Raw genomic sequence first — 12,400 nt, forward strand, 5'->3', positions numbered from 1 at the left:
GCAACTTTCTTATTCCAATTATTCATCATGATGATCTTTTCTCTGTTGTTTTGAAATTTATCAATATTAAAAAAGCTTTAGGCAGTCTTCTTTTTGAGCTGTTGTGACAATCTGCACAGATAGGATGTCTTAACAGTGTCACCACATGGCCCACAAAGCCAAAAGTCATTCTTCATTTCTAAAATATGTGGTCATCTTTTTTTTTTTTTTTTTAAGATTTATTTTTATTTATGTTTGCAAGAACTGGGGTGAAGGTGCGGGGTGGGTGAGAGGATTCACCACAGAGAGGGGAGCAGAACAGGTGGATCTACTGAAATACACTGCTGAGGGGAACAATAGGTGAGACAGGAGAGGTGTGCTGTGCCATATGGGTTAGCTCCTTGGCTACCATGTGGGTTATCTCCTTGGCCGAGGATTGAACTCATGTTGCAGTGGCTGCACCATATATATTCTGTATATATCCTATATAAATATATATTCTATAAAAACAATTTATATTCTATATAAATAATTTAAATCATACTTCTGGTTTCATTTAGATTGTCTTACAAGGCCATGCAACAAGAGTAACTGCTAAATCTCAACAGAGTGGAGAGAAGGCATTTCGATGTGAATATGATGGATGTGGAAAATTATATACAACAGCTCATCACCTTAAGGTATACGTAAAAAAATGATGTATCAAGGTATGGGAATACTTAGGACATTAATGAATCTGAAATACTTGTAGCATTCCAAATACCACTGTTTTCCGCCACTTAGACACAAAAAATTTATAGATTTAGGAAACTGTCAATTCTTTGAGAGTTTGGACAATGTTTTCTCCATGTCTGTCTCCCTGATGTCTAGCATAATAACTAGTACATGGTAGGTACTTTATATATTTGAATACATTTTTGTCAAATATGAAATTTATAAAATTGTATGAGAGAGTTTATGTCATCACTATGAATAATAATTTGCTGGAATCTAGCAAAAGTTGATGTTAATTTGTCCTGTTTTAAATATTTAGGCCAAGTATTTTGATTGCAGGTAAATATAACACACCATGACTCATAATAATAGTAATAGCTAATATTTACTGAATAATTTGCAAGGTGTCAGGAAGTATGCATTTAGTATATTTGTAATAGCAGCCCTGGAGCCCTTATCTATGTTAAACATTAACATGTTGCTGATCTCTTAGTGCTTCATTTTCCTTATCTATAAAATTGGACAATAAAAGTTGTGAGAATTAAACCAGTAAAACACTACATGTAAAATGCTGAAAAGAATAGCAAAGGTTCAGTAGATAATGGCCTTTGTCATGACTATTCACTTATCACAGTAATCATCTGTGGTAGGTACTATTATGTCCCCACTTTACAGACAGGATTTCAACACTTCAAGAAGGCAAGTGCCAGGCCCTACCAATCAAGAGTCATGAAACCTTGCTTCAGATCCAGTCCCCTTTAGCGCCAGCTCCCATGCTCTTAACCTCACATTGTATATCTCCTCCCTACTCTACTCCTAGCTCTCCAGGGTGTATTCCATACAAACACCTTTTTTTTTTTTTAAGTTTCATTATGTCTGAGAGTCCTTTTTTTCAAGATTTGTTTTTATTTATGCATACAAGAACTAGGGTGTAGGCCAGAGGTGAGGAGTGGGGGTAAGAGGATTCACCAGAGATAGAATGGGGAGCAGAACAGATGAAGCTACTGAAATACACTGCTGAGAGGAGCAGCAGATGAGACAGAAGTCTGCTGTGTCATATGTGGGTTAGCTCCCTGGCCAGGTATTGAACTCAAGCCACTGTGCTGGCGATAATTTGACAGCTCTGAGGCATTAACCCCTGTGCCACCAGGGAGGCCCCATATACATACATACCTTTTAACACTCTAGCAAACCTCAAACCTCCGATATCCCTGTTCCTTACTTGAAATGAATACTTCTTGACATACAAGATTTAAGTCTATATTCAGAAATACTAGAGTACAGCCTTTGAAAAAAGAAATTATCTTCTGTTTTTCAAAAATAACATACAAACAACAAAATAATTCAACAATGAAAAAAGGAAAAAGGCCTGTGTTGAATACATGTTCCTAAGGAATGCCAAAAGGCAATGGGATCGTATGTGTGCTTCAATGGCAGGTCCATGAGAGGTCACACACAGGAGACCGGCCTTATCAGTGTGAGCATCCAGGCTGTGGGAAAGCATTTGCAACAGGTAAATACATGCATTTCCTTTATTTCTTGGTTTTACTTATAGGCAAAGCAGAGAGAGACCAGAGGCAGGAGCCGACTCCTTGCCTTTACCTGAATTAGCAGACACACATGATCATTTTTTCAGTTTTTCTTAACTGCTGCTTATCCTGCTTGCCTTGTTCTCTCTTTCTGTTCTCATTTTTTGCTAAGAGCTGCATCTGCCTACAGTGTTCAGAGATTTCACTACGCAGTATGCTTTGTATTATTTCATTTATTTTAAAGTGAAAGAATTTTTATTTAGTTAATATTGGTTTATAGCCTAAGTTTCAGGTGTACAGCATTACAACTTGACATCTGATTACACTGCAGCATGCTCTCACCACACCTCTTGTTTCTGTCCATCACCATACAGTAAACCCGCTTCACCCATTTTGCCCATTCCCAAGCCCCTCTGGTAACCACCAGTCTGTTCTCTGTATCTGAGTTTGGTTTGGTTCGTTCATTTAGTAAGTCTTAATTTTTCATCAAAGTAATACATGCATATATGGTTTTTTTAAAAAATCAAATAGTACAAAAGAGTATATTTTATATAGTAGTAAACCCCTCCCCATCCTTTTCAACTCTCAGTTTCTCAACCCAGAGGCAAAAACTTTGACACTTGTCTGTGTCGCGCTTACCTCCATTTTTCTTAATAATGTGCTCTTATTACCATTTCTTCACTTGATGACATAAGGTATTTTCTGCTGCTTTCCTGTTTTTCCCCCTTCCCCTCACAAGGTTGTATCAGCAGTTTTAACTCTTCTGCTGGCTACCTTGTTCATTTTAATAATATAACCCCTAAACCTGTCCTAGTCTTTTAACTAGAGACCATATGTGGACTTCCTACTGTATAAGAATAACACCACTACTCCGAGCCCTCTGCTCCACCTGCCGGCTTGTTGACTGTACTTGCACCCTGTGAAGTGGGTAGCATTCCCGCCACAATGAAATCTTCCCTCGTTTGCCTAGACAGTGACTCTAAAAATGAAAAGCCATAACATTTTCATCTGTCATCACTATTTAATCCTGTTCACTGAAAAGCAGAGTTGAATGCTGTGATTGGATTTACTTGTCTGTGACTCCCAAGTCCTGATCCACCTGCCAGTGTTCATGCAGATTCCCTTTCTTGGCAACAGTTCAAAACCAGGCCATGTCTAAGGTGGCTTCATATTTGAAGCACGCTTCCCTTGTATGACTTGAAACTGTTTGCTTTTCCCAGTAGTTTCTGTTTATCATGATTTTCTCTTTGGGAATGAAAAAATGTATGCCTTCCAGGTCATGTAATTAATTTCCTCTAGTTTCTGAGTTTATCTGGTGTTTGGAATCCTTCTATTCAGTTGGAAGTTTCTTCATTTCTTAGTCTAATTTGGAAGATTCATGTTCATTTTGGACCATTCTTGTACAGCTCATCTTTCCTAAGTTGTTAGTAACCTTTCCCTTTTATTTTCTTCAGGGCATCCATTACCCCCATAGTCATTTCCTAATGTTTGTGCTGTTTTTTATTCAATGGGTAAAAGGACTTCTACAATATTTGAGGATTTTTAGATTTTTAAGTTCATTTCTGTTCCTTGAATTACCTGTTGCCTTGGGAATTAGCATTTTCATTCTTAGTCTTTCTGCAAATGTTTTCTATCTGCCCACTAATTTTTTTTAAAGATTTATTTATTTATGCATACAAGAGCTGGGGTCTAGGCAGAGATGCGGGGGTAAGAGGATCCACCAGAGACAGCGTGGGGAGCAGAACAGACAGACTGACTGAAATACACTGCTGAGGGGAGCAGCAGGCGAGACAGGAGAGGTGTGCTTCATCATGTGGGTTTCTCTCTGGCCAACTGGGGCTCAAACTTGTGCTACAGAGGCTGTGGATTGCTTCACAGTGCGGTGCTTAACCCCTTGCGCCACCAGGGAGGCCCTGCCCACTAATATTAAAAGATGAGTCAGTGACAAAGTAGACTGGCAGAATTGGACTGGTTACTTTGCTTTTGCTTTCTTTAGCAGGAAAAACATAAACTGGATCTTGAAAGCTGACACAGAATTTAACATTAGGACAGATCTTAGAGAACCGTAGGGAACTGCGTCATAACAATAAGATGGGGTCTTTCCATAGATGCATCTAGCAGAGCCAGGATTGGTCCCAGGCCTTCTAACTTGCAACCTATTCCTCATCCCATATCTTGACTCTACTTCCAGCTTTTAGGGCATGAGTTTGAACATTTAGTAAGATTTGAGCACTTTGAGAAAAGAACACATGCAAGCTCTTCTAGACAGAGATGAAACTATTGAATTTTCAACCTGACAGTCCTGAACTACTCAGACTCTTGTACATTTTATTTTTTTTAAAGATGTATTTATTTATTTATGCAAGAACTGGGGTACAGGCCAGAAGCACGGGAGGGTGAAAAGATTCACCAGAGAGAGAGCAGGGAGCAGAACAGGCAGATGGACTGAAGACACTGCTGAGGGGAGCAGCGAGCAAGGCACTAGAGGTCTGCCACACCATGTGGATATCTCCCTGGCTGGTGGGGAATTGAACCGGCACTGCAGAGGCTGCAGACAGCTTCACAGCACAGCGCTCAACCTGCTGTGCCACTGGGGAAGCCCAAACTCTTACACATTTTAAATAATTGTTCTCATATATTTGGTGTTTACTGTATTTTTCAGTAGTGTAATTATCATGTACATTTTATTTTTTTAAAAGATTTATTTTTATTGATTTATACATATAAGAACTGGGGTGTAGGCCAGAGGTCGGGGGTGAGAGGATTCACCAGAGACAGAGTGGGGAGCAGAACAGGTGGATCTACTGAAATACACTGCTGAGGGGAGCAGTAGGCGAGACAGGAGATGTCTGCTCCCATGTGGGTTAGTTCCTTTGCCGGGGATCAAACTCATGTCACAGTGGGTTGGAATAGCTTGATAGCACTGAGACTTTAACCCCTGTACCACCAGAGAGGCCCATGTGCATTTTAGAGGGATTTTGTGTAATTAAATTCTTTCCAATTTTTCCTAAAGGTTATGGATTAAAAAGTCATGTCAGAACTCATACAGGAGAAAAGCCATACCGGTGTTCAGAAGATAACTGTACTAAATCTTTCAAAACTTCAGGAGATCTACAGAAACATATCAGAACTCATACAGGTACTGGTGTGAGCAGAGTATCATGTCTATGACAGGAATACTTAGTCCAAAGAGCAGACTTGATGAAGGAGTCTCTGAAAGAGTGTCAGAGGCTCTCTTAAACTCCTGGAATTCCATGTAATTTTCCATTTGTACATGTATGCTTTCCAGGGTGATTGCCCACAACTTTGCTAGACTCTTAAAGAGGTCCATGTCCCAAAAAAGATTAACAGTGGCTCTGGACTACCAGCTCTCTCCATTTTCAGGAATTATTTGAGCAACACTCTTATTTACCTAGGATTGCACATCTATTCAGTAGCCCACCTGACCAGAACCTAAGGCACCAATTCCTTCTGGATTTGGTATGACTTCCCATGCATTAAGCTGCTGCTGAAAAGTGTCCAAAATCTTTAACAGACCCACAGGAAGAAAAACTTGTTACTTCTTTATAATCACCTCTCTTCCTTTTCAAATGTTCTGCTCTCATTTCCTAAATGGTACTTCATACTATCACTTCTTCTCTCACTTCCCTTCCTTGTATTTGATAACTTATGGGATTGATATCATAAAGGTAATTATTTGCTTTGGATCAGAGCTAGAAGAATTTCTGAAAGAGCTATTGTAAGCTCTTGACTAATGTAAGATAGTTTAGTTTGAGGTTTTAGTACAGATATTTTAAACATAATGTAATAATTTTGCCCCTAAATATTTCTAAGTATTCTGAAATATTTTAGTAAATTTCTATTAAAGATTCTTCCAGTTATCAAAGTTTAACTTGTAGTTCGACTATGATCTCAAATTGACTTTACAATGCTCAGAAGCCAGAGCTGTAGGTCTCTGCTTCTTTTTTTTTTTTTTTTTTAAAGATTATTTATTCATTTATTTATACAAGCACTGGGTACAGTCAGAAGCGCGGGAGGGTGAGAGAATTCACCAGAGCCAGAGCGGGGAGCAGAGCAGGCAGAAGGACCGAAGTACACTGCTGAGGGGAGCAGTGGGCGGCAGGAGAGGTCTGCGCGCCATGTGGGACCCTCCTCCGGTGGCCGGGGAGCAGCCGGGGATCGAACTGGCGCCGCAGAGGCCGTGGGCAGCTTCGCAACCCAGCGCTCAACCGCTGCGCCACCGGGGAGGCCCTGTAGGTCTCTGCTTCTAATTCATCCCTGCACTTATTTTTATCCACTGTTTCAGAAGTAGATGTCTTCAAGTTTCTGCAAATTCTGTTTGGATTCACTATGTAAAACCAACTTGTTACATAAAACCATAATGTAGTTCCATTAATATTTGATCAGAAATGTCATAATTATGATGCTTTTCATGTGCTTATTCTGCAGGCTACATATTCATACACCAGTTTTTAAATCATGAGTATTTTTATAGGTGTAAATGGAGTTGAGTAAAGAGCTTCATGGACTTTTATTACAAACACAGGTGACTTCAGAGCAAAAACAAAGCAAGATGCTACAAAGTCAGAATATTAGTTGTTGTTCTATGGAAATTGTTGGAATATTTGGCTCCTTGTCATAGCATGTCGGAATTGTGAAAACTTTAAGGATCATCTAGGCCCAGAAAGGAGAAGGGACTTGCCAAGATAAACTCTGTTCTCTTTAAGTTAACATATTCAGTGAAACACTCACTAATGAAGAAATCAAACATTTCTGCTCCTTTTAAAATGATTTCATACTTAAGGGCAGAAATTGGTTTCTACCAACATGTAAAACATAATTTCATTTGACCAAAAAGAAACAAAAAACAATATTTTATTTACATTTCTTCCTGACATTTATTTCCCTACCTCTTTTTAGCTCATATACCCATCTGGATTATATCAGGGTTGAGTTTTGAATGCCCTTCAGGTTTTCCTATGTAGATTTAAATTTGGTATAGAAGATGCTATTTATAGGAAAAAAGAAATACCTGAAAGGAATTCTCAGTACAAGAAGCATCTTGAGCATGATCCTAGGCAGAATTGAAAGATGAGGCATTTCAATTTTCTGTACATTTTCCTACCATTTCATTTACTTGCTTCTGTGTTTTCAGGAGAAAGGCCCTTTAAATGTCCCTTCGAAGGCTGCGGTCGGTCTTTTACAACATCAAATATCAGAAAAGTACATATAAGGACACATACAGGAGAAAGACCTTATTACTGCACAGAACCTGGATGTGGGAGGGCATTTGCCAGTGCAACCAATTATAAAAACCACGTGAGGATACATACAGGTAAGTCTCTGATTCTTGGTCTGCTATCTTTTTAAAGATTCAGTTGTTTTTTAAAGATTTATTTATTTATGCATGCAAGAACTGGGGTGCAGGTCAGAGGTGTGGGGTGTTAGAGGATTCACCAGAGACAGAGTGGGGAGCAGAATAGGCAGATGTACTGAAGTACACTGTTGAGAGGAGCAGCGGGCAAGGCAGGTCTGCTGTGCTATGTGGAGCAGAACAGGCAGATCCACTGAAATACACTGCTGTGCCATGTGGGTTAGCTCCCTGGCTGAGGATCAAATTCGTGCTGCAGTGGCTGCTTATAATGTCATAGTGCTGAGACTTAACCCCTTGTGTCAGCAGGGATGCCCTTGGCTTAACATTTTTTTTTTAATTTTTTTTTTTTTATAGAGGCATGTTTTATTTATTTGTTTGTTTTGTTTATACATGCACTGGGTACAGTCAGAAGCGCAGGAGGGTGAGAGAATTCACCAGAGCCAGAGCGGGGAGCAGAGTAGACAGAAGGACTGAAGTACACTGCTGAGGGGAGCAGCAGGCGACAGGAGAGGTCTGCGCGCCATGTGGGGCCCTTCTCCGGTGGCCGGGGAGCAGCCGGGGATTGAACCAGCGCCGCAGAGGCCGCGGGCAGCTTCGCAACCCAGCGCTCAACCACTGTGCCACCGGGGAGGCCCTTGGCTTAACATTTTAAGGAACTTTTTTCAAAAGTGGCTGCACCATTTTATAATCTCACCAACAATATGTAGAGGTTCCTTTTTTTTTTTTTTTTTTTTTGCAGATCCTAGCTATCTAGCTAACATTATCTGTCATTTTAACAATAACCCCTTAGTATGTATGAAGTGGTATCAATATCATTGTGTTCTTGATTTGCGTTTCCTGATTGCTAATAATGTTGAGCATCTTTCTATGAGCTTATTGGCCACTTGTTTATTTTCCTTGGAGAAATGTCATTTCAGATCCCTTGTCCACTTTTTTAGTTGGTTTTTCTTTTTATCTCAAAGTTATAGAAATTCTTTATCATATTCTAGATAAGTCCCTTGTCAGATATATGACTTAGAGATATATTTTCCCATTCTGTGGGTTATCTTTTAACTTTCTTGATGGTGCATTTGCAACACAAAAGTTTTCAAATTTGATGCTCCTCTTTGTGGATGAATGACGTGTGGGGATGAAATGGCAAATCAGGCAGAATGTGCATTTGTTTTACCATACAAATATTTTTATTACTGATATAAAGAGTAATCTTATGATAATTCAAAGTTAAAAGACAGGCCTCCCTGGTGGCACAGGGGTTGAGTCTCAGCATTACCAAGATAGAACCAGCCACTGCAATACGAATTTGATCCTCAGCCAGGGAGCTGACCCACATGGTGCAGCAAACCTCTCCTGTGCTCCCCTCAGCAGGTTACTACAGTGGATCTGCCTATTCTGCTCCCCACTCTGTCTCTGGTGAATCCTCTCACTGCCCTGTGCCTCTGGCCAATACCCCAGTTCTTGTATGCATAAATAACTAAAAATAAATCTTTTTTTAAAAAAATTAAAAGACATTTTACCTCGTGAAACTTTGGCTAATGATCATCAAGTGTATGATACAACAAATGCCCACATTATGCTGTAAGTGAAGTATAAAGAATCAACCACGTAAAAGCAGTCCATTTGCAAGGTTGTCAGATGACCCAGTTGTGCAGTAAGGATATCAAAAGTATAATTCTGATCTGATGATCATAATTATGATCTGATGCCACCTAGTGGCAGTTTTTGCTCAACCTAAATATCAGTAGGGCCAGTTTTCTGGGTTGGAATTGCTAGCCATTTCCCAGCGTGACCACATCCCCCGCAGCCATCATCCACCAAGAGAAGAACTGTAGCCTGCTCTGTTTTGGGGTTTTTTTGTTTGTTTGATTTATTTAGTAAATGAACTGGGGTGTAGACCAGAGGTGCGAGGGGTGAGGGGATTCACCACTGACAGAGTTGGGAGCAGAACAGGTGGATTTTACTGAAATACTCTGCTAAGTGGAGCAGCGAGTGAGACTGGAGAGATCTGCTGCACCATATGTGGGTTAGCTCTCTGACTGGGGATTGAACTCAGGCCACAGTGGTGATAGCACTGAGACTTAACCCCTAGGCTACTAGGGAGGCCTATAACCTGCTCTGTTTTTGAGAATGGGGACTGGACAAAAGATAGGAAGTAATCTCAAAGTACTTTATGTCAAAGACTTACAGATTAGTTTATGCGATTTTACTATCTATAGATAGTTTTACTGTGTTTAAAACCACAGGGAAAGATGCAGTTACCTAAGGAAGGTGTAAAATGGAAATAAAGTTTGAAATGCATTTGTATACACACATTTATATGCACATTTTAGAAGTAATCTGAATTCATACCAGTATATCCAAGTCCAGTTGATCCCACAGAGCTCTTTATTTCCTTTCGCCAGTCCATATTGGTATATCCCTCCTTCCACAGCAAGAGCTCTGGTTTCTCACAGCATTGACACGTTTATTCACTTGCTCAATCTTTTTTTTTTTTTTTTTATAGAGGCATGTTTATTTAGTTTACACATGCATACAGTAGCGCGGGAGGGTGAGAGAATTAGAAGGACCGAAGTACACTTCAGGAGAGGTCTGCACGCCATGTGGGATTTCGCCGGCATGCAACCCAGCGCGCTCACTTGCTCAATCTTTTATTAGATTTAAAAAAGTTTCAGAAAGCTTTGCCATATACTACCACAGCATCAAAGCCTACTAAAGATTTGTTCAGAGTTTTTCCCCACCCCCAACCTAGTTCAAGACTGAGGTTATTAAATATGTTGTATATACATATTACTTTAGTTTATTCTTTCTCTTCCCTCCTTCCCCATTCAGTATGGTTTAAAGTATTCATTTAAACCACAATTGGGTTAATTTGTTCCAATTTGCTTTCAATTTTAAATCCTACCACCACATGCTAACACTGTCTAGATATTTTATGATATTAAAGTAATGGTTAATGTTGATTTTCTTAAAAAAAGGATCCATCAGGTTATCCATCTATAATCTAAATTATTTATTTATATCTGGAGCTGTTTCAAAATACTCCAGCATAGAAGGAAGGAGGAAATGTGTAGTGAATAAATGAAACAGTATTGGCTATGAGTTGGTAGTTGAAGCTGCCTGATTGGGGCTTATTACATGCTAATCCTATACTTTTGAGAATGTTTGAAATTTTATGTAATAAAGAGTTCTGGAGGCCTCCTGGGGGCGCATGGGATTATGAAGCAATCCGCAGCCACCGCAGCATGAGGAGCCAGGGAGCTAACCCACATGGCTCAGCAGACCTCTCTCCTGTCTTTCCCACTGCTCCCCTCAGCAGTGTATTTCAGTCAATCCACCTGTTCTGCTCCCCAGGTCTTGTATGCATAAATAAATAAATATTTAAAAAAATAGAATTTCAAAAATGTATGTACTGTCTATATTGTTGGCAAGGGCCTCCCTGGTGGCACAAGAGGTTAAGCACCACCCTATGAAGCAATCCACAGCCTCTGCATCACAGGCCAGCCAGGGAGAAACCCACATGGCGAGGCAGACCTCTCCTGTCTTACCCGCTGCTCTCCTCAGCAGTGTATTTCAGTCAGTTTGCCTGTTCTGCTCCCCACTCTGTCTCTGGTGGATCCTCTCACCCCCCACATCTCTGGCCTGTACCCCAGCTCTTGTATACATAAATAAATAAATCTTTAAAAAAATATATTGTTGGCTAGTTGTTTCATGGAAAAGAAATACAAACTACCCTTTGTATTACCTAGTTGTTTTTAATGAATATTCAGTAGTTTTTAATTGGATTCAAGAAGTCAGCTAAAGTTAATATAAAATTTGTATGTCCCTTTACTGACATATCCAAACTCTATCCAGCAGATTTTTTAGAAAATTCTTTTCTATTATCTTTATAAAACCCTTAAGGCAAGTTTCATTTATTTTTATTACTAATATAGTATTATAATGATACCTTGATTATCTAGTTATAGTTACCAATAAATGACATTTTCATTAATACTTAGCATTAAACTGGGCAACAGCTCCATCCTTACTTCTCTCATCCCTTGAAATTAGGGAGAAGTGGTGACATTCAGGCAAAGAATAACACCCAGATGCAAACCTCATGAGCCAGCTCAAAACCATAAGTCATTTCTTGTGTCCTGCCCTGTGGCAGGCTAGAAAGGGATTTGACAACTGGTTATTTTCACCACTGGGGACTTGGTTATTTTCCCATTAGGGACCTATGTAATTAATGATCATCCTTTCATGTGTAAAGTTTTTTTCTCTCTCTCTCTCTCTCTCGGTGGTGTTCATAGGGGAAAAGCCATATGTTTGCACAGTCCCTGGGTGTGACAAAAGATTTACAGAATATTCCAGTTTGTACAAACATCATGTTGTTCACACGCACTCCAAACCATACAATTGCAACCACTGTGGCAAGACATACAAGCAGATCTCCACACTGGCCATGCACAAAAGGACAGCACACAACGACACGGAGCCCATCGAGGAGGAGCAGGAAGCCTTCTTTGAACCTCCCCCAGGTGAGGGTTTTGCCAATGTCGAGCTCTCTGTTTGGGACATGATTTGTGATTCATAGCATCTTCTCAGATCATAGTTTCATTCACATAATCACACAAACATTTAATTTACAACTGTGGTAAGTGCTGTCAAAAAAAGCTGCTGGGTGCTCTGGGATATAGAAGGGGGAACTTAAATCTAGTCTGGGAGGTCAGAAAAGGCTCCCCTGAGAAAGTGAATTTTGGGGTGTTATAGAGGATGAACTGGAGTTAAGTAGGTGAAGAGGCAGAAATTTGGTGGAAAGGTGGAA

At 39.9% G+C, this 12,400-nt stretch overlaps 1 protein-coding gene across 3 annotated transcripts in view; it reads left to right on the forward strand.

The window, feature by feature from the left end:
- The window catches only part of ZNF143 (zinc finger protein 143), a 57,964-nt gene that overhangs the window by 30,327 nt on the left and 15,237 nt on the right, over nt 1–12,400 (forward strand). For all 3 annotated transcript variants that reach the window (XM_037522641.2, XM_037522642.2, XM_037522644.2), the window contains exons 8-12: nt 540–659; nt 2,131–2,206; nt 5,236–5,361; nt 7,378–7,557; nt 11,886–12,113. In XM_037522641.2, the coding sequence (XP_037378538.1) occupies nt 540–659; nt 2,131–2,206; nt 5,236–5,361; nt 7,378–7,557; nt 11,886–12,113 (730 nt within the window). The remainder of the gene's footprint in view (nt 1–539; nt 660–2,130; nt 2,207–5,235; nt 5,362–7,377; nt 7,558–11,885; nt 12,114–12,400) is intronic.

This window comes from Talpa occidentalis, unplaced genomic scaffold (assembly GCF_014898055.3).
Source record: "Talpa occidentalis isolate TD23 unplaced genomic scaffold, MPIMG_talOcc4v2.1 talOcc4.3, whole genome shotgun sequence".
In the NCBI taxonomy this organism is placed as follows: Eukaryota; Metazoa; Chordata; class Mammalia; order Eulipotyphla; family Talpidae; genus Talpa; species Talpa occidentalis.